The sequence below is a fragment of the Dromiciops gliroides genome, chromosome 2 (assembly GCF_019393635.1).
Source record: "Dromiciops gliroides isolate mDroGli1 chromosome 2, mDroGli1.pri, whole genome shotgun sequence".
Taxonomy (NCBI): Eukaryota; Metazoa; Chordata; class Mammalia; order Microbiotheria; family Microbiotheriidae; genus Dromiciops; species Dromiciops gliroides.
Genome location: NC_057862.1, coordinates 550,267,374 through 550,290,770, shown reverse-complemented (window position 1 = coordinate 550,290,770; position 23,397 = coordinate 550,267,374). Strand labels below are relative to the sequence as shown.

Below are 23,397 nucleotides of genomic sequence, written 5' to 3'. Positions count from 1 at the left end.
TAGCCTTATCTAATTCAATCAGTTTAAATCTCCAGGTGGGTCCCTGAGTATCTGCTAAATCCATTATCTTAACACACCTCTGTCTTATATAATTCTTCTCTTCAAAATGTACCTTAAACTTCACTATCTCCATGAAACTTTGTGCTCTCTTTCCCATATTACCTTTATCTAGCTATTTTTTATTTCTCTATATTTATGCCATATCTACTTATGAATATATACTCGTCTTCCCTCTTTGAATAAGCTCTTTGAGAATAAAAATCGTTTCGTTTCCTTCCTTCCTTCCTTCCTTCCTTCCTTCCTTCCTTCCTTCCTTCCTTCCTTCCTTCCTTCCTTCCTTCCTTCCTTCCTTCCTTCCTTCCTTCCTTCCTTCCTTCCTTCCTTCCTTCCTTCCTTCCTTCCTTCCTTCCCTCCCTCCCTCCCTCCCTCCCTCCCTCCCTCCCTCCCTCCCTCCCTCCCTCTCTCTTTTTTTCCTTTGGTATTTGTAGGAGAAATGGATAGCACAGTGCCTGACATATAGTAGATTATTATTTTGTGTGTGTGTGCAAGGAGGGTTGAGTGACTTGCCCAGGGTCACACAGTTAGTAATTATCAAGTGTCTGAGGCCAGATTTGAACTCAGGTCCTCCTGACTCCAGGGCCTGTGCTCTATCCACTTTGCCACCTAGCTGCCCCCACATAGTAGATTCTCAATAAATTCTTGTTGATTGAAAATTAAGTCAGAAATCAGAGCTCTTACTGCAGAAATAAAGAAGAGAGGCTACAGAAAATTTCAAACAGTGGAGAATCCACAAAAATAGTTCTTAAAGAGCAATTGACAGATTTAGAACATAAAAATACAGAAGTGGTAGAAAATTCGCCAGAAAAAGTACCAAATGCAGTCATTTCAGAAGAATAGATAAATTCTATATAAGCCAAAAATGACCAACCCTTTCAAAAATAAATGTAAGGATCAGAAATCTTCAAAAAAATTCTGAAGGTACCAAGTGAGAAAAGTAAATAAAAAACTATAAACATCTTACTTCAGGAAATAATAAACTTTTTGTAATGTTTGAACAGGACAGCAAAACACTAATTGGTGGCAGTCTGGCTTCACAGAAAAAAAACCCACATTTGAAACTTGTTAAATTTCACAGTTTCTTTATTGAACAATAGATTTGCACATAACCAGGAGAAGGGGCATATTCTTTCAGACATGGTTGTGTAAAATTTTATAACTGTTTGATCTGAAAAATTATAACCTGGTCCATAAGTCCTGCCGCAGTCACCGTTCTCTGTAAAAAATTTACATTAAATAGGGAGCCAGGTAGGAGTTAGTAACCTACTAACCTGGTAAATCTTTTAAAAAAAAAACACCCCAAAACACACTGCCTCTGTTAATTTTTCAAAAGCCTCTTAAGTGCTCGCTTCGGCAGCACATATACTAAAATTGGTACGATACAGAGAAGATTAGCATGGTCCCTGTGCAAGGATGACACTCAAGTTCATGAAAAAAAAAGCCTCTTAAGCCATAGCGGGGTTTATTGTTGGTTTGGTTTTGTTTTGTTTTGTTTTTTGCTGGTCAGAGAAGGGTGAGTCCATTTTAAACTGCACCATGATTGAATATTTTTTAAATTTCTTGCCTTTTTTCATTGGGTTGTTCTGGGACTGCATAATGTCTGTTTTCCCCACTGAGTACGTGCTTAATATTACTGGGAACATTTTGACTGAATTTGAGCCTTGCTATGGCAATATAATAATAGCTCTAGTGATTGTAATTTTTCTTCTCTCCATTACTAATATTATAGCATGGTATTTTCTTATAAAACTCCAGAAAGAGAGAAAGAATTGTAGCCATAGTGGGCCGTGTGTTCAGAGGGATGCCAGAGCTCCCTCTGCTAGAAATGACCTGAGTTCAGAAACAGATTTTGACCAATCTTTAAAATCAGGTCAGCAGAAGCCCCCTATGCAGGATGCTGTGAAAAATACCTGCAGAAGCATTCTAGCACCAGCGCTCTCAGGTCAAAAATTTAAAAGCCAGTACAACTCCCCTAAAATGTGTCAATATTGTGAAAAGCAAGGACTCTTATTGAGAGAGTATAGAATTAGAAAGCAGGATCCTGGGTGTGGCGCAGTGTGGCTTGTGTGGAGGCCCTGGGTGTGTGTGTGTGTGGGGGGGTATGGCTCCCTAGAGCCCTGGGTGTGGTACTCACAGCTCCCATGAGCCCCAAGCTGGCCTTAGGTGTGGCCTGGGGGTGCCAGCGGATCAGCTTGGCGTGTGTGGGCACAGTCAGCCCAAGTTTCAGGGGAAAGAAGGGATATATAGCCTGGCGGGGTAGAGAAGAAGCACAGGGGAGCAGAGAAGGGAAGAGCGGCAGTTGTGGAGGGAAGAGTGAAGAAGGAGCTCAGGGCTGACAGTGAAAGGGGTGGCTGACAGAGAGACGTAGGAGGACTGAGAAAGGAGATGCAGGGAGATGTGGAGCTTCAGAGAAAGGAGATGGGGCATGACAGAGCTACCGGACAAAGGAGATGTGGCTCAGGGGTTGTAAGCAGTGTTGGCAGTGGCCAGTCACATCCACAGGCGAGAGATGTGGGAGGAAAGGTCAGGGCAGCAGGGAGAAAGTTAAACACGTAGTCAGGTCGTGTATTTCTTTTCTTTGTCCTTGTTTCTACACTTATCTTATAAATATTTATTATAAAGTTTATTCTTATAAATAAACCCTGTTTTGTGTTTAAATTGAAAGATGCTTCCTAATCTTTTTCTAATCAGGCTGGGAGAAGTGGTGGGGGAGGGGGAGCCTCCCAATTGGCTCTTCCCATATTAAATTAATAGCCCTACAGACAGCTAGCCAGCTAGCTAGCTAAATTTTTTTACAGTTGATATCTCAGTTTTACTGAATTTTTTCTTCTTTTTGAGTATTTGTTACAAAGGATGGTTAATTGGGTATAAAAGGGTAAATTAAGAAATGAATGTAATTTAAAGTAAAAAAGTTATCAGTAACAAAAAACAATTCTCCGATATTTTGACTATATTCCATTTTAACATTCCTATTTCCTGAGACTTAAAAAAAATAATTTGGGGTGTCTTTCTTTATATCCCCTGTACTTAGCATAGTGCCTGGCACATAGTTGACATTTAGTAAATATTGGATGATTAACTGGATCAACTAAACCATGCTGGCTTGCCCAAAGCTTTTTTACTCATTCCATGATGTTCTTTTTTCAGTGTAACAAGTTTTCCAAAAGGAAAGGGTGTTTTGCAAGGCAGAACCTTCAGTGTGTTTGTGAAGAGAAAGAGGAATTGGGGAAGAGTGGCAATTTGAGGGAGATGGATAAATGCAAGAAGTGAGGGATGCTCTATTGATAGATGTCTTTCCTCTGACTTTTGATGACACTTCAGTATAAACCTTTACAACAGATGTCATGTCCTCTAATATAGGAAATGCTGAACTGCATCTAATGGGACTGTAAAGAAAGTACAGCATTAGAGTATTCTTAACTTTTATAAACTTACATCTAATTCTTGTACATCTATAAAGTGGTACATAGTGGTAGATAGTAGATGCTCAGTAACTGGTTATTGATTGATCTCTTCTCCTTTTCTAATTTTGTTATCCTTTTTTCTCTCCTCTTAATTATACTCTTGCCATCATTCCAACCAGGCTGTTTCTGGTGTACTGTGACAGTGAAAAATTATCCTAGGCAATGTAGGGGATCTTTCTGAGTCTTTGATTCTTTGTTCATAAAATGAAAATATTACACTTACATGATTTCTAAGGCTTACTAATCTCTAGAATTTAATAAACTTTTAAGGTTTCTGACCCTCTCCCCATATATATCATCTGGCCTTGATAGCAAATATCTTGAGCCCATCCTATCGTAGTTCAGTGTATAATTCTTCTGAATTAATTGAAGGAATAGATGCAGAATAGATAGGCATATGATTTTTAAGATGTTTTCTTTTTGGAAAAACAAAATTTCATATTAATTTTAAAAATATTTTATTTATATTTTAAAATATTTTATTCATTTTTATTTGAAGAACAGATTTCAGGCAGTGTCCAATTTATAAACAAATGATACTTTAAAAGATTATTTTTAAATCAGTTACTTGTATCTTGCCATAGAAACAATGATTTAAATGGTAGAGTCCTAGGATAGCTCACAAAAGCTCATTTTATCCATAATATAGCTGAACAAAGCTAAGAGTACATAACCATCCTTCATCACACAGTTGCTGCATACTCCCAGAATATATTTCCCTCTACTGTAGCTGTAGCAATAAAGGGGACTATTTAATTTCCCCATCTCCTGTGCCAAGTCAGAGCAGTATTTTAGTCCAGAAGAGAAGACAAGAGGACCTAGGAATCCTCAGTAGCAAAGGGACAGAATTTCTGGGTATCCTTAACATTTGCATAAAGGGAAGAGTTTCAGTGGTAGTGGTAGTTGTGGTAGTAGTAGTAGTGAGCTTATGGATAAGATGGCCCTTTGTAAGTGAGGAATATTCATAAACTAAGACCTGCCTTTCCTTTGAAGCTGAAATAAAACTTCGTCCAAACCTCAAAATGAGAAAATAAAACTTTCCAGTATTTAGGATGCTCAAAGTGTGTGGGTCTTGAAACTCTCACACCATTCTTCATATTTTTCATTGCATTTTACCTTTGCTCTTATCTCATCCTCCTACTTAGTCTTAAAGTTATTTACATATATGCTATTCCCCTAATTACATCCTCAGCTACTTGTATGTTATATATTTGTATCCTTAGGGCCCTTTGTTTAATTTGTTGAACTTAACTGGGTCTATTTATTTGAACCCTTATAATATGTGAGAATTAAGGAAAAGCATAACATATATTTAAGGCTCTTAGAATATATTTCTGTATGAACATTGGAGATAGATTTGGTTCATAGAACCAAAATTAGAAAATAGAAAAAAAATAGAAAATACAAAACCCAAAATAGAAAAATGGGTCATTTTCTACTGTAAAGTCCATAAATGGAAGTGAGGATATTTTGGTAGGACATCTGATTATCTTCTGAACTCAAGAAAATAATCCTTCTACATTGTGAGCTGACCTCAGGTTTGAGTTGCATAAAAGAGCCTCTTCATATGGGATTTATATTATTATTTAAAAAAATTTTTTTACCTTTTTCTACCTACCATTACTTTTTATTTTCATCATAGGTTGCTCCAGTTGTGTCAGCGAACTATGGCACTTCCCTTGGGGCGAGGAATGTTTACTTTGTTTTCATACCATCCAGTTCCAACAGAACCGTTGCCTGTTCCTAAACTGAATCTTACTGGTATGTTGTTAGCCCAGAGGGAAGAAATAGGAGCAGTGGGGGGGAAGTTGCAAAGACATGAATTTAGTCTTTATATAAGGGAAAACTTATTAATTATTAGAGCTATTTCAAAGCAAAATGGGTTATCTTGGGAAAAACTGGAGTACACCAAGCAAGGAGATATAACCACTTAACTGTTGTAGTGTATAGGAAACGTTTATTCAGGTATTGTTTGACTAGATGGTCCAACTTGCCACTGAGATCCCTTGCCATTCCGATATTACGTGATTGTTATTTAAGGGGTAGGCCTCATAGAAGTGTTAGAAAATTATAAACAAACACATCCCAAAGAGTTCTTTTGGAATAAATTGGATTGAAAACAAAAGAAACACATTTTCATTTTTTTTCCTTTATGACACACATTCTGTTTTGTGTGATACAACTTCAGTGTTTATCAAAGTAATGAAAAAACATCAAGTGGAGGAGAATACAAGTCCATCTCTCACTTGTTTATTATTTAATACTGTTCATTTAAATACAAAAGACCCATTCCAAATCAAAGGATTTCTGAAATGGCTCACATTTCAAAAGCATCCTTTTCAATTTATGATACTATTAAGCTATTTCACAGTAATCATGATTTTCATAGTAATGACGAAAGACTTGTTTACAGAATTCAAAAGGGTGTTTTTGACAGTAAGGGAAAAACACTTTTTAGGAACAGTTTAAAACCAATACCATAGATATTTTAAGAAAAATGATTTCTTTATTATCTTCAATAAAATATTTATATTATTTCTAAAGACTCGTGTAATTGTACAGTGATGTACCTTCTCAGTCTTAATTGGGACAATTGAGACCTAGCATTGTACTTTATTGTTTGATTACATCAATATAATATTTTATAGGTAGTTATTAAATGTTAGCTTAACTAATTTTACTGCATTTCTACTGCCTGTACAGATAATAATGACTGCTTTCTAAAATGTTATTTTTTTTTTAATTTTTTTGCTGAGCAATGAGGGTTAAGTGACTTGCCCAGGGTCACACAACTAGTAAGTGTTAAGTGTCTGAGGTTGGAATTGAGCTCAAATCCTCCTGAATCCAGGGCTGGTGCTTTATCCACTGTGCCACCTAGTTGCCCCCTAAAATGTTATTTTTTAACTTAACAATAAAATTTGTTTTCAAGCCTGCTTTGAACTTGATCACTTTTACATGGTGCTTTATACAGTGTGATGTTAACTATCTTCACTTTATCTTAAACTACCCACTTATTCATGCTCTTAAGGGATATTAGACTATTAGAAGAATCATGAAATAGAATCTAAAGAAAAAATGGAAATGCAACATTGGTTCTTTGATGACAGACAAACAGATCAACACTAGTCCCATTTTTGAAAAACGCTTTAGCTTATAAGGTTCAAATAGAGTTTTTGCCGCATTTTCATAGCATTTGAGAGCCATTGATTTCTGCTTACCACAGTTGAGGCATCAGTGAAGGACTATATTAGCATTAAGCATAATAATGGCTGTTTTAAGATTCGGTGAATGACCTAATCTCAAAAAACCTAGTAAACGGGGAAGCTAGGTGGCGCAGTGGATAGAGCACCGGCCTTGGAGTCGGGAGTACCTGAATTCAAATCCAGCCTCAGAGACTTAACACTTACTAGCTGTGTGACCCTGGGCAAGTCACTTCACCCCAATTGCCTCACTAAAAAAAAAAAAAAACACCTAGTAAACACTTTCTATTGGTGTCTAAAAGTAATTTAAAATATTTATGGTTTTATACACACATGCACACACACATGATAACTATAAGCTAAAAAAAAATGTAGTTGATTTGCAGAGATCTTTGCCTCATTCAAAGTGCTATTTCTCCTTGATATTGTATTTCCTGTCCACAGTGAAAATTCATGATAGCATGTGTGGAATTAACACTAATTTCATTAATCATGTATAGTAATGTAAACTGTATTCTTGGCTCTGACAAAGATGTTAATTCTAATGTTGAAGTGTCTTGCTGCTTGGTAGGCTATATTAAGAGTTAGATTTTGAATAAGAGTATTCATGACCAAATTCACATGTAAGAACTTGTCCATAATCATATAATATTCCATGTGATTTATTAAAAAATAACTTTTTAGTTTAACCCTCTCTTTGCCCATGATTTTAAAGACATATTAATTAATTTTTGTCAATTTTAATTTTTGAAGACTTACAGAGCCTTAAGATGAATTTAGGTATTAAGGGGTTAGCAATATAGAACATGAAGAAGTCTGTGTTATTATGGAGCTACATTTAGTTATTTAAATTTATTTAAATTTAGCTGAGTATTCTTTATTTTCATTTTTAAACTTACATTTTATTTTGCTGGATAGGACGAGCTCCTCCTAGGAACACAACTGTGGACCTTAACAGTGGAAATATTGATGTGCCTCCCAACATGGCATGTTGGGCTAGCTTTCACAATGGTGTTGCTGCTGGGTTAAAAATAGCACCTGCATCCCAGATTGATTCAGCTTGGATTGTCTACAACAAACCAAAGAATGCAGAATTGGCCAATGAGTATGCAGGCTTTCTCATGGCCTTAGGCTTGAATGGGCATCTTACAAAGCTAGCTACGCTTAATATACACGACTATTTGACCAAGGTGAGAATCTGAATTTGAAAGAGAGAAACATTAGCATCCATTTTTATTTTCTGGCACAGAGTGTGCCAATCTGGATAATCATGTACACTACTGTATTGTTTGACTCCTAGATTTTATTGTAAATGCTGTATCTAAGAATTAAAGATGTATTTTTTCCCTCATAAGTTCTTTTTTTCATTCTTAATTCACTGTTTTAGGGCCATGAGATGACAAGCATTGGACTGCTACTTGGTGTTTCTGCTGCTAAGCTAGGCACAATGGATATGTCAATTACTCGGCTTCTCAGCATCCATATACCTGCTCTCTTACCTCCAACTTCAACAGAACTTGATGTCCCTCACAATGTTCAAGTGGCTGCAGTGATAGGCATAGGCCTTGTCTATCAAGGGACAGCTCACAGGCATACTGCAGAAGTTCTGCTGGCTGAAATTGGTAAGATCTTATCTGGTCTTTATTAGCATTTTTCTTCAAGTTGTATCTATCAAAATTACAATAATGGTAAGGTTAGAAAAATTAAGATAAACAAGAAGTTTAGTTGAGAATGAAATAGTTGTAGAACAATTTTCTAATACTGGAAGTAGTCAGCAAGCATTTAGTAAATACTTACTACATGATAGGTACTGTCCTAAGTGCTGAGGATGCAAAGAAAAGTAAAAGATAGTCTCTGTTCTCTCACTGTTGACCATATCAAGGCACTCACTGTTGCTAAAGTAGCAGAATCTTGTGACTGTTTTAACACAGAGCAAATGTGATATAATGAATAGAAAGTTGTCCTTGGAGTCAAGAAGACTTGGGTTCAAATCCTGTCTCTGACACATAACTGAATATGTGACCCAAAGCAAGTCACTTAACCCTCAGTTCTAAGACTCTAAATTTCAGAGGAATTAGACTGGTGTCTAAAAGTAATTTAAAATAGTTATCTTTGGGAGCAGCTAGGTGGCACAGTAGATAAAGCACTGGTCCTGGATTCAGGAGGACCTGAGTTCAAATCTGGCTTCAGACACTTGACACTTACCACATGTGTGACCCTGGGCAAGTCACTTTACCCTCATTGCCCCGCCTCCCCCCCCCCCAAGTTATTTTTATAGGTAATATTATTAACTATACTGTAAAAATGAATTTCCTCACCAGGAGAGCACAACACTAATGAAATCATGGTTCCTTTCTCCTTTTACTCCATATGAGACTATATAACCTAGTTTGTTTACAAGTGTTAACCTGTAGTATCCATTTTTAAGTGGATATTATAAAGATGTAAATATTGTATCATGAGTAGCATCCATTGTTGTACTTTAAACATCATTTTGAAATAATGCAGCTAAAATTTTATTAAAAGTACAGAATAACTTTGAAAAATAGCAAAATATTTTTTCAAACATTCAAGGACAGGCAGCTAGATGGCGCAGTGGATAAAGCACTGGCCTTGGATTAAGGAGGACCTGAGTTCAAATCCAGCCTCAGACACTTGACACTTAACTAGCTGTGTGATCCTGGGCAGGTCACTTAACCCTCATTGCCCTGCAAAAAAAAACCATAAAAAAACATTCAAGGATGTGAGTTTTAGGAATTCTTGCTCTATACTTTCTTTTTTGATAACCTCATCATATGCCATGCTTTTAACTATCATTTCCATTCACATGACTCACAGATCTATATATCCAGCCAGTCTCTTCCCCAAATCAGTTTTAGACTACCAACTGTGTCACAAAATTTCTAAGTCCCGATGTTACACAAAGAAAAAACCAAAACCGGGGGGAAAAAAAAAAGTTTATTGAGAGAGGGATCCTGACTCACAATAAAGCCAGTCTCAGGTCTAGGACCCAGAGACCCCAACCCTCAGGATACCTAAGAATTTATAGCTTTAAACAGATACAAGAAGTACAATGTTTGCTATAATGACATTTGCCCCCATATATATTCTTACAGCGTCATACCTTTTGTAAGGCATAAGGGGTAAACATTTGCATCATGCATGCCTCAAATATGCCTTAAACATGAGGAAATAGCTTGCATTTCCTCCCTTAATAGCATGCATTTCATCCCTCAGTAGCATACATGGCACCATCATTTGTAATAACCACTTTTCATATACTTTTATATTACCTTTAACAATTCCATTGGTTAAGTCCATTTATTTTTAGTAAGTTGACCTTAATTTGATTACACATTTTTATCAACAAGATGTAACTTATATAATTATGTTTCTAACGTAAAGCATCTTGTCACTAATGAAAGCAAACTCAACTTACACTTAAGTCATCATCATCTAATGAAGCTTCTAAAGTATACGTTATAATGAAGCTATAAAAATGGTTATGTAAATTACATACATAGAACAGAAGTAAACCAAAGTTTACTTTTACATCTTTTCCAATAGTCTATCACTCAAAGCATTATCAACTACTAAAATAAAGTCTAAAATCACTAAGAAACTTAGGACTAGGGGAAAATTTCACTCACAACTGCCAGTTGGACATTTCATAGTAGATGTCTTAGAAGCATTTTAAATGTAACATATCTAAAACTAAACTCATTATCTTTTACCCCAGATCCTCCCCTCATTTGAACTTTCCTATTGCTTTTGAGAGCACCAGTGTCCTCCCAGTCATTCAGACTCACAACTTTGATCTTGTCTTCCCCTTTTTTGTCCTATTTATCGCAATCAGTTGCCAGACCTTGCCTTTTTCCCCTTCACAACATCTGTTGTATCCTACTTCTCTTCACACATATAGCTACCATCTTAGTTTAGACCCTGATCACATTTTGCCTACGTTATTGCAACAGCACTCCCTCTTTCCTGTAACCTAATAGTCTTTCTCATCCTTAGGTACCATCTTTCTTCATGAAGCCTTTTCTGATTCACCATTCTTTCTATTCTTAACTGCTAGTGCCTCCCTTCCAAACTACCTTCTATTTAACTAGTTTATAAATATTTGTATTTATTGATTTTATATTTATGTTGTACATATTTTTATATGTACTTGAGTAAGCTCATTACAAGTAGGGATTATTTCATATTTTGTACTTTTATCCACAGCACCTAGTATATAGTGGGTACTTAACACTTGTTGATAAAATTGATTGATACTTTTTAATTGCTATGTTCATCAGTTTATGTTGATTTACATTTTCTTAATTTTAAAATTTAAAACAATTTGTATGGCATTTCCACTGGACAGAGTAGTCTAGGTACCAGCATTTTTTCTTGATAAAATTGAAAAATGCTTGTTTTATAACTAACATTTTACCAACATAGATTGTTCTATTATTTTTCCTTCAGCTTTAAATAATCTTTTTGTGGCATCTGTGTTCTATGTTACTAAAATATATGTTTAAGATATATTTCTATGTGATAGTAAAAATAGCTTTAAAAAGATAGTTTAAAATTTAGTTTAAACAAACAAAATATAGGGAGGACAAAATCATTAAAGATACTCAAAAACTAATGCATTTTTCATAACTGAATTATTTCCATTAAGTTTTCCACCCCCTCAGATTCCAAGGTTCCATGAGACAGTGGCCATTTTTAAATTAAAAGGATCATTTGGTGTTTTCAGTCATTAATAATTTGGCCATGGTGAGCATCAGTTGTCACCCACAAGAAATTGTGACCAGTCATATATTAGTCATCAGCAATATTAACTCTTCTGCTAATTATTAGAAATTTAATGCCTTAAAATTATTTACAATGTTATAATGTTAGAAGGGCTGTTTGAAACTTGTTTCTTATTTTTCACAGGGCGCCCTCCAGGTCCAGAAATGGAATATTGCACTGACAGGGAATCATACTCTTTAGCAGCTGGTTTGGCACTGGGCATGGTTTGCTTGGGGGTAAGCACTTTATTTTTTTCTCACTTCTCAACATGTAGCCCTGAAATTTGCATTAAAAGAGTTGGTGTTATTGAATCTTTCTTTGAACCTTACTGTCTTACTCCAACAGCTTAATTCTCAACTCTCATTTATGAATTTTAAAGAAGTGCCATGTTTTAGTGGAAGGTTATCTTGCTGTAAATATCTAACTTAAAGGTTCTTTTCTTTACTGAACTTAGTGTTTATCTCTGGAACAGGAGAACAATAGAAGGGAGTTTGATGGTAAAGGCTAAAGGCATCTCAGGTACAATTCCCAAACTAGAGTTGAAGTGTATAAATAGTTAGATTTGAAACTGGTGTTTTCACTTATCACAATAGGAGCAGAAAAACTGAAATAGCTAAAAGTATCTAGTTTATTGCTACTGGTACACAGTAGCCTTCTTCTTTGCATGTTTGATTTGTTTGTATGTATATGTATGTGTGTGTGTGTGTGTATACATACATACACATAGAGGCAGCTAGGTGGCTCAGTGTACAGAGCACTGAGCTTAGAATCAAGAAAAGTTGTGTTCAAATCCAGCTTCAGACACTTATTAGCTGTGTGACCCTGTGTCACTTAACCTCTGTTTGCCTTAATCCATTGGAGAAGGAAATGGCAAACCACTCCAGCATCTTTGCCAAGAAAACCCCATTGTATGGACAATATTGGTGTGCTATGGTGCACACATCACAGAGTCAGACACTACTGGACAACATGTGTTTATGTATGTGTGTATAAACACAAGCATATAAAATATATAGATTAAAAAAAATATATATATATACACACACACACACACACATACACATATATAATGGATAAATTCTTTTATGCTATGGAAATGGACTCATTTCTAGTCAGATATATTTGACTAGATCTTTTACTTTTAAAAACTTTTCTGCATCAATAGTTTGCGTATGTTTTAAGTTATTAAGCAAATCGATGAACCTGATAGAGAACTGGTACTCAGAAGAGAGTATATATAAATATATATAAATCTGGGCATCATTTGCCTACACATTTATATGAGCTCATGGAAACTGATGAAATCACCAAATAGAGCAAAAACCAGAAGCCGGCTCACAACAGAAGCTTGGGGGATAATACTCATAGTAATGGGTATAACATGAATGAAGAACCAGTAAAGGAGACCAAAAGACCAAAAACATAGTGGGCTACAGTGAATCCTTCCCCTAACTGGATGCTTTCATGAAAAGATTAGATTATCACTTATTAGAAATGTCATAAGCAAGATTCTTAACCTGGGATCTGTGAACTTGATTTTTAAAAATAATTTGTAAAATTCTTTGTAAACCTTAAAGTATTACATATTTTATGTTTTTAAAAGCATTACCTTAAAAAGGGAGGGATTCAGGGGCAGCTAGGTGGTGCAGTGGATAGAGCACCAGGCCTGGATTCAGGAGGACCTGAGTTCAAATCCGGCCTCAGACACTTGACACTTCCTAGCTGTGTGACCCTGGGCAAGTCACTTAACCCTCATTGCCCTGTTTAAATTAAAAAAAAAAAAAGAAGGGAGGGATTCTTAAGTTTCACTAGACTGCCTGTAGGGTACATGACACCAAAAAAAGATGAATAACCCCCCACTAATAGAGGGTGTTTACATACTAGGGAAGCATTTGAACTACATGGTAACTGAGGTTCTTTCCTTTTCAATATAAAGAGAGGGTCTGAAGTTTTGTTTGTTTTCTGAAGTGTTTTAGCATAGATAGTATTCAATTCATATAGCACTGTGGCTTATATTTAGTTCATTTCTTTAATTGGTAGAAATATGTTTTTTTATTACATGAGATTTGTTTTGAAATATTTCTTTTTTCTTCATTTCAAGCATGGTAGCAACCTGATAGGCATGTCTGATCTCAATGTACCTGAGCAGCTTTATCAGTACATGGTTGGAGGTCACAGGCGCTTCCAAGCAGGAATGCATAGAGAAAAACATAAATCTCCAAGTTATCAAATTAAAGTAAGTCTATACAGTAAAGCAGATTGAAATGCATATAAGCACTACCTCCTAAGTTTTCATGTTACCATTGATGAAGTCATTGAAAATAAGTATTTCTAGAATGATTGGTGCATGAATAAATGGGGCAATATATTAACTAGATAATTCCAGTCAGAATCTAGAATTTTTTTTTTTTACAAAATAAATTCGGAAGTCATATATGTGAATTGTAATTGACTTATAAAAAATTATCTTTTGATAGGAAGGTGACACAATCAACGTAGATGTGACTTGTCCTGGTGCAACTCTGGCTTTGGCAATGATCTACCTAAAAACTAATAACAGGTATTAATGTTTATAAATTGGCCTTTTAAAAATTTTCTTAAGTAAAACTTGGAAAAAGTCTTTTATAGCTATAATCACAAAGCAGAAAGAAAGCTCTTTAAATTCTTATTCCATGGATGAATCCCTAGTTATCAACTCCCAAAATGCAGTATCATTTATAAAGATTTCAGCTGTGGGTCATAAATTTTGGATGTTAATAAAAAAATCTGACTGTCCAGTTCTTAAAAATTTCCAGATTCTAAAATTTTTGAAATTTCAGTGCTTATATAGTTTATATTATTAGTAAAACACCATGTTAGGTCATTTATTTTAAAGTAAGTCCAAATTTTGCTTCTTCATCCTATATACAAATTTAGCAAAAACAAACTATAATTAGAAACTTTGCTTAAACTGTTCATCTACATGGAAGACCCTCTTTCCTGTCTCCAAACCCATCCTACAAAGCCTAGTTCAAATGTTATCTTCCCCATAAAACTTGTGCTGATCCCCTCACAAATGAAAAGCCTCTTCTATTGACCTCTTGCTTCTTATTATATCTGAGGTACATATGTTATCTATTCTACTGGTTCATAAGCTTCTCAAGAGCAGGGACTGTATCTTCAATTTTATTTTACTCTCAATCGCTTGTACTCTGCATTGCACACAATAGGTGGCCAGAAAACGTTCATTGTTTGTTTTTGTTCATCAAATGCATTGCAGATAATTTTGACATATAGAGCAAGAGTACTCTTTACTGTGTGAAATTTCAACTTAGGTGGGAGAATTATTTAGATTGTCTCTACCATGATTTTAAACAATTTGATTAGGATATTGTAAGTTTAAATGGAAACAATGAAAGGATTGGTTATTTCAAGAGGTTTTTTCAATGTTCTGGGACTTTTCCCCTCAATAATAATAAAACAGTCAAAAGACAGTAGTAAAATCTGCATTCTAGGTACTATGTGAGGCACTGGGAATTCAAAGACAAAAATGAAACACTTCAAGGGCTTTTCATTCCTTGGAGATTAGAATAAAAAATGAATATATGACAGAATTAAAATAGTTGACCATAGGGATATTTTGTGATTTAATATTCTTAATTATGTTGCTTCTTTTAGGGACTTATAATTTGATTCTATCATTTGTCTTAATGCTGTTTTTCTGCTTAAACAGGTCTATTGCTGACTGGCTTCGAGCTCCTGATACAATGTATTTGTTGGATTTTGTGAAACCAGAATTTCTTTTGCTTAGGGTATGAACTGTATCCCTCTACATCTTAGTATAAAGAGGCAGTGACTATTATTTTTAATGTTCCACTTGTGTGTTCTTCCTTTTTTTTTTCCCCTCAGGGCTAGGGGGTTAAGTGACTTGCCCAGGGTCACACAGCTAGTGAAGTGTCTGAGGCCGTATTTGAACTCAGGTACTCCTCAATCCAGGGCCGGTGCTTTATCCACTGCTCTACTTAGCTGCCCCCTTGTGTGTTCTTCCTAAAGACATTTCTAGTAGGCATTGTAAAGCTACTTCAATAGTAAAAATGCATTTATCTGTTTTTTTTTTTTGCCAGTAATTTCATTACCTGATACTTGGGATAACTAATTGTTAGACTTCCCAAATTATACATAGCAACCTGTATTGCATGCTTTGTTTCTTGTTTTTATTCTGCTGTTACTAGGAAATATTGTTTTAAAATATTGCCATTCTACTTAAGTTTATTTCTGTTTTAAAATATTGTTTAAAAAATTAATCCTGAAAAAAGTTTAAGAATCAATTGTAGGGCAGCTAGGTGGCTCAGTGGATTAAGCACCAGCCCTGGATTCAAGAGGATCTGAGTTCAAATACGGCCTCAGAAACTTGACACTCACTAGCTGTGTGACCCTGGGCAAGTCACTTAACCCTCATTGCCCCACCAAAAAAAAAAAAATTAATTGCTAGCCACTATTGATGAAGCCTGCCATTTTAGAAGACTTTTTTGTGTTTAAATGCGGAAGGAGTTTGGGGAGGGAAAGAGTAGGTGAGTGTAATTAAAGTTTTCTTAAAATTATTTTGAAGGATGCCTGAAAAGGGAACTGGTATATGAGACAAGTGTGTCCACATCCAGTTCTGGGAAAATCTAGTTCTCATACATATGTTTTAGGCCTTCCTTTCTTATAATTAAGACTTAACATGCTGGATATTCCCCCTGTGAATCTACAACCCCATCCCCACAATGTGAATGTAATAGAAATATAATAATAGTATGTAATAGAAAGAGTAATAGACTTATGTCAGAAGACTGTAAGAAAAATACCAGCTCTCTTGTTTATTCACAGTGGGCCTGAGCAAATCACATCATCTTTAAAACTATACCATGTAAAATTGAGGAAATTAGAATGTTAAAGTTCTATAAATTCCCTATTTCTATTATCACAAGAAAGGAGGGTTTATAATGACAGTTTGCTTCCAGGCAGTTACCCTTCCGGTATCTCTATATTCCTAAAATGTATGCTATTAACATGTTGCTAATCTCTTAAATGCTTTTACTGTGTAAATATGTAACTATTCCCTTATTACCAAATAGGTTAGAAGCAACCAAGTTTGGGTTTTTTGAGGGGGTTTTTTGGTATGTTTAATACAGAAACTCTGATTATCTGGAATTTAGCATAGCGATTGGTTATTAGAGAATGCCAGAATGTCCTTTTAATTATTATAATGCAGTTTCATAACTTTACATATTTTATTAACCTTGAGCTTATTCTGACCCTTTTCTTTTTTAAGACCCTTGCTCGATGCTTGATTCTATGGGATGATATTTTGCCAAATTCCAAGTGGGTTGATAGTAATGTTCCACAAGTAAGTACATTTGTTGGATTTTGTCAAAATTTTTGGCAATGATAATTATTGTTCACAATTATATAAAGTATAGCTTACAAAGTACTTTCTGCTTAACAGCTTATAAGGTAGTATAAGCATTACTATTTCCATTTTAGAAAAGACTAAGTAATAGAATTCAGTTCAGTCTTTATAGCTTATTGTTTAAAAAACAAAAACATTGATCTGTGGGGTAAAAGAAAGAAAGAAGGAATCATTGTGGTACAAAAAGGAGCAGCTACAGATTGACTGGAAACTTAAAGAATCAGGATAAAGGAAGATCTAGGAATTGAATTATTACTCCATGAGCTAAACTCCTGACCTCCTAGAAGGGAATTACTATACGGTGATAAGGATGATGATAGTATCACATAATATCTCCTATGTGCCACGCACTTTTAAGCACTTTACAAATAATGTAATTTGATCCTCACAACCACCTTGGAGGCTAAGTATGATTATCATCCCCATTTTGCAGTTGAGGAACCAAGGCAGAGGTTAAGTGATTTACCCAGGGTCATATATCTAGCAAGTGTTTGAGGCTAGATTTGAACTCAGGTCTCCTTAACTTTATCCCCAGAGCTTTATACACTTTACCTCAAGAACTTGAACTTTGAATGTTGAAGGAGAACTATAAAGGGCCAAAAGTGGGTGATGAATCTCAATCAAATCTGTAAATAAATAGTAAAGGAATATTAAAAGATGGAGAGGTGAAGCCAACATAGAATTTATTATAGGTCACATGATTCCAAAAAAGGAAGAGTTGTAATCATGCTAACAGACAAAGGCAGAAATCAAAATCACAAGAGAGAGAAACAGGAATAGTGCATTGTGCTTAAAGGAACCATGGACAATGAACCCAATACCTGTGCTAAACACTTTTAACGAATTTGGAAATTCATTCTTCTGAACATACTCTTGTTAGTAAAAATGCATCCTAATTTAAATGCAGATTTAGTGTTTTATCTATCAGTCCCACTAACGAGGGGGGCACTTTATATAGATAAAAGAAGTAACAACAACGTTTATTTTGAGAAACAAAAGGTCTAAAATCTTAAGGGAAACAATGAAAAAAATAAGAATGAAGGGAGACTACCACATTCAGATTTCCATTTAAGTTATAGAGCAATAGTCATCAAAACTATGTTTTACTGTTTAAAACAATAGAAAAGTAGACCCCTGGAATAGAGAAGGTAGCATATAGAAAGCACTTGAGGATTTGCGAACTGTATTTTATGTATATTATCTCATTTGATCCTCAGAACAACTTTGTACAATAAATGTTCTTGTCCCCATTTTACAGATGGTAATACTGAAATTGAGAGGTTAATCAACCTGCTCAAGATCACACAGCTAGTGATTATCTGAGGGAAGATTTGAACTTAGATTTTCTTGATTCCATGGCCAATAGTCTGTCCACTGTAACACCTAACTGCCCTTAAGAAAAGGAAAAATCAGAAGTAATAGAACTCAGTAGCCCAGTGTTTGATAAACTCAAGGACAAATTACCTGAGGAAGAGCTGAAAACCAGTCCAGTGAAAAGCAACTTTCTAGTAAGGAGATTGGAATTTGAATCACATTGTTTCTTTTTCAGTGAGAATTAAGCTTGCCACCTTTTCTCTTTCCTCTAATTCCATCTCCAACCATGCTCTTGTTTCCTTTAAAAAAAAAGTTCACTTTCAACTCTAAATTCAGGAAATATTTTGTAAGCCCCGAAACATATTATTTAGTGAAATTAGGTCTGGATTTAATAATCACATATCATTGGCTTAGTTAAGAATATAAAAAAAATCAAACTGATGAGATTAAAATATGGGTGCTATTATAAAATGATTTGAGAAAACTACTATCTGTAAATCTATACAAGACATGTCATAACTTACTATTTAAATCACTTAAATGTGTAAGTTGAAAACCAGTCATGGATATCTAAGAATGATTATTTTATATGTTACAGATTATAAGAGAAAATAGTATTTCTCTTAATGAAACTGAAATACCATCCTCAGAGGATCTGAACTTGGAAACCCTGGCGTAAGTACTATAATAGGAAAAAGAATTGAATTTCTATCTGATACATACTCTTCTCTTTATTTTATAAATTTAATTTTACATTTTTAGTTAATAAAAATGCCTGTTTTCTCCTTCCCACTTTGTTCTCCCCCATCCACCCCCTATTGAAAAAAGAAAAACAAAACCCTTGTAACAAATATACATAGTAAAGCAAAACAAATTCCTTTATGGGCCATGTCCAAAAAATAAAAGATATGGATTCTTTTCAAATTAGTATGTAAAAATGAGAGGCAGTTCAATTCAGTTTCTTTTCACTAATCATTTAAATATATTCATGACTGAGGATAAATGTAATGCCCACTAAGCATAGGTATGTCCCCCAAAGCTTTGTCCTTGGCTCTCTTTTCTTCTGCCTATATGCTATCTCATTTGGGGATCTCATCAGCTCCAAAAGTTCAGTTATCATCTCTCTACTCATGATTCCTAGATGAATATATCCAACCCTAGTCTCTCTCCTGTGCTCCAGTCCTGCTCATCACCAACTACCTTTTGGACATCTTGAACATTGTAGGCATGTCGAATTCACTGTGTCCACACCAGAACTCATTATTTTTCCCCCAGGCCTTCTCCTCTTTCCGTCTTTCCTATCACACTTGAGGGTACCACTATCCTCCCAGTTCCCACCTTGATCACAACCTTGATGCCATCCTCACTCTACTGATTTGATCTCTTTGTCAATTCAATCTCTTGTTAAATCTTGTTGTTTCTATCTTTACATCTTTTCTGTATGTCTCCTTTTCTCCACTAACATAGTCATCACCTTAGAACAGGCTATTGTTACCTCTCTCCTGGACAGTTCCTTCTAACTGGTTTCCCTACTCCAAATCCCTACCTGCTCTAACACAGCTGCCAAAGTGATTTTCCTAAAGTATGAATAGTATACTCACTATACTCCACTGGCTTCCCATTACCTGCACAATCAAATATAAAATCCCTTCACAATCTGGCACCCTCCTACTATTTCCAGATTCTCACACTTTTTCCCCTTCTGTGTACTCTGCAATTCAGTGTCACTGGCCTTCTCACATACAACATTCAGTTTCCTGACTCCAGGCATGTAGCATAGCCTATTCAGCAGCAACAAGCAGGAGATGAAATGTTGTGTGGCATGTGAAGGAGAGTATTATGAAATAAGATTGAAGAGAGAGGTGGGAGCCAGATTGTATTAGGCTTTAAATAGAGCCCCCTTACCCTCTTTTTACTTCACTGTCAAACTCATCCAAGATATAGTCTATATTTGTTCCCCTTCAGTTTTTACTACTATTTGCTATTCCCTAACAGTATAGTTTCTGCCCCCAACAGTATTGAAATTCTGTCAGAGGTTACCAGTAACTAAATAGCCTCATCCCTTTTGAGTTTTCCATAGCTCTTGATGCTGCTTTTCTTCTTTTTCTTAAATTTCTCTTTTCCCGGCTGTGGTTTGAAACAATATTTTCCTGATTTTCCTACCTTTCTCTTATGTCTTAAATGCTGTTCTTTAACTTCTTATCAAATTCACACTCAGAGATCTCTACTTGTATAGTTGCAGTTATAACCTCTCTGCAGAAGACTCTTAAATCTCTGTCTCTGTCCTAATCTTTCTGCTGAACTTCCAGATAAGTATTTCCGTAAGTTAATTAGACATTTCTACTTTAATGTTCTGCCAGGCCCTTTAACTCCTCAGTGTTACCAGAACCTGAACCCAGCTCTTAGCCAGATAATGCCATTCTTTCTAATTTTCTTATTTCTGTTTTTGCCATCACATTTTTACCTTGTTACTCATGCTTGAAATTTTAGGGTCATGTTTTGATATGTGGAAAAAAGGACAAGCCTCAATCAGTTAAAAAATTCTTTTGGATCAACCCTAATGCCACATTTCCATGTTTTATAGTGTAAAGAACTCTGGATTTTAGACCTCTGCTATTGTTGGTGTGCCATTAGGCAAGTTACTAAATATCTCTAAGCCCTGGTTTCCTTATCTATCAAATGAGGAGGTTGATTAGATTTTTAGGGTCCTTTCCAGTTCTAAACCCATGATCCTATAAATCATATCTCTCACTGTTCTAGTCCATCCTATGCTCTGCTGCTAAAGTGGTTTTTTAAAAAATTTCCACTTGTGGCCTTTTAGTTCAGGTTCTCAATGCCAAAAATATTGCCATGTTCATCTAACTGCCTTCCTTGTTTCTAGGGTTTTCTTCCATTAGTCTGCCTTATACAATACTGCCAGATTAATCATCCAAAGATACAATTCTGATCACATCACATCTTTGCTCATCTCCATTGCCTGTCATTAATATCATTATGGTTGTTATTATAAATGAAAAGTTAGCATTACATAGCCTGGCATTCAAAGCCTTCCAGTTTCCCTCAATGTCTCTTTCTATTTTTTCTGCTCAAACAGCTAGTACCTTGGTTCAGGCTCTTATCACCTCTTACCTAGATTATTGCAGTTAGCTTCCTAATTGGTCTACCTGCCTCAAGACTCTCACCAAACCAGTCTCTCCTACCTGCTGCTGCCAGAGTGATTGTTATTAAATGTAGATCTTAAATCGATCCCCTACTCAGTCAATTTTAGTAAGGTCCCTGTTGTTTCTAGTACAGGGTGGGCCAAAAGTAACGAATATCAAAAAACTCCTTTTTTTTTTTGTTTTTAATTTGCTATACCATAGCATCATATACAGTATATTTTAGGAAATGAATTGACATCGTGTGAAAAACCAAATCTTATAAATGGTGAAAAATAAAGAAAAATAATTTTCAAAAAGTTATTAAAACATCAGACCCCTGTCGTGACTTTTGGTCCACCCTGTATGTATATAGACTCCTCCCTACATACCTCTGTCCCAGTTTATCTTTCAAGCCTCATCAAGCATTATTCCCTTCCCCACACTTTGCAGTCTAGTCATACTGGCCTCTTTCCCTTCCTCACACATAGTACTTCATCTCCTGTCTCACTTCTCTGTGCCTTTGCCTTAGTTGTCCCCTATGCCTGGAATCCTTTTCTTCCTTTATGATATAGCTCAAGAAGCATCTTCCACATTAAACTTACTTTGATCACCCCTCCAAATGCTAGTCTACTTCTTCCCAAACTACCTTGTATTTCACTATTTTGTATTTATTCTCTGTTTTATATATCCTTGCATCTGTGCTCATTGTCTCCCCATTAGAGCATAAGCTCTTTGTCTGTAAAGATTGTTTCATTCATTGTAGTTGTATTCCCAGTGGCTGCCCTTTAGTAGGCGCTCCATAAATGCCTTTTGATTTATTGATTCAGCAGTCATTTGTTAAGTGCCAGCTATATGCAAGGCATTGTACAAGGTATGGGGAATCAGTGATTAACAGAATTATAGTCCTTGCCTTTGAAGGTTCTTGAAGTTGAATGGCAGAAAACTAGGATGGAAATGCACAGAAATACATTTCCTGTAAGATTTAATATGGTCAGGGGAAAGGGTTTTGATGGAATGTTTTAGAAATCACTTTTTCAGGAGGATAGGAAAGTGATAGTCACAAAGGGTGTTGTGGAAGAGCTGCTGCTCAAGTTGAAGTAAAACCAAGATACATGTAGAGTTAGTGGAGATAAGGAAAGAGCCTATTCTAGACACAGGAAATGGTTTATACAAATATAGAGATGTGATGGTGAAATAGCAGTAAGAAGTTGAGTTTGTCTGAATGTGTAAAGGAGAGTGATATGAACTAAGACGCAAAAGGTAATTCATAATCAGATGTTTATATGTGATCAAATAGGCATAGGGAATCACTGGCAGTTCTTGAATAGGGAGTGACATGTCTAGACCTGTCCATTAGAACATTTATTTTGCCATGTTTGTGAAAAACAGATTGGACAGGAAAGGGAGTGGAGTCAATTAGAATTCTCTTAAAACAGTCCAGTTAAGACAAATGTGAAGGCAAGCAAACAGGCGTAAGGGATGTAGTAATGATTAAGATTAAATTGACAGGACTTGACTACTGATTGATAACTCTAGCCAAACTAGACTACTTTTTATTCCTTAGACATACCCCTAATTTTCTCATTTTTCATATTTATCTCATTTCTGTACCTTTGCTCATGTTATTCTTTCTTCCTGGAATGTTCTTCCACTTTAGTTCTGCCTGTTTCATTCTGACTGATCATTCAAGATCCATCTCAGAAAAATTTTCATCAAAGGAACCTTCTTAGATTCCCCCTGGTAGATAGAGCCTTGGACTTGCAGTCAGGAAAACCCAAGTTCATATTTTGTTTCTGATATTTATTAACTATGTATCCACAGGAATGTCACTTAACCCTACTAAGTGACAGTAATGGTAACTGTAGTATCTAACTTAAAGGGTAGTTGTAAGGCTCAGAGAAGATTTATGTAAAACACTTCACAAACCTGAAAGAGGAATAGAAATGTCAGATACAATATATGGTTACAATTGTCATCTCATCTTTTTCAAATCATAAGACAAATTG

The 23,397-nt window shown here is 35.5% G+C and overlaps 1 protein-coding gene and 1 non-coding gene across 8 annotated transcripts in view; both read left to right on the top strand.

Moving 5' to 3' along the window:
- Window positions 1-23,397, top strand: part of ANAPC1 (anaphase promoting complex subunit 1) — a 148,340-nt gene that overhangs the window by 65,867 nt on the left and 59,076 nt on the right. For all 7 annotated transcript variants that reach the window (XM_043987943.1, XM_043987945.1, XM_043987942.1 and 4 more), the window contains 9 exons: window positions 5,164-5,282; window positions 7,640-7,911; window positions 8,109-8,343; window positions 11,651-11,742; window positions 13,608-13,742; window positions 13,984-14,066; window positions 15,219-15,297; window positions 16,800-16,874; window positions 18,850-18,926. In XM_043987943.1, coding sequence (XP_043843878.1) covers window positions 5,164-5,282; window positions 7,640-7,911; window positions 8,109-8,343; window positions 11,651-11,742; window positions 13,608-13,742; window positions 13,984-14,066; window positions 15,219-15,297; window positions 16,800-16,874; window positions 18,850-18,926 — 1,167 coding nt within the window. The remainder of the gene's footprint in view (window positions 1-5,163; window positions 5,283-7,639; window positions 7,912-8,108; window positions 8,344-11,650; window positions 11,743-13,607; window positions 13,743-13,983; window positions 14,067-15,218; window positions 15,298-16,799; window positions 16,875-18,849; window positions 18,927-23,397) is intronic.
- Window positions 1,399-1,505, top strand: LOC122744869. Its single transcript, XR_006355207.1, has one exon. It is a non-coding gene; the product is annotated as a U6 spliceosomal RNA (small nuclear RNA).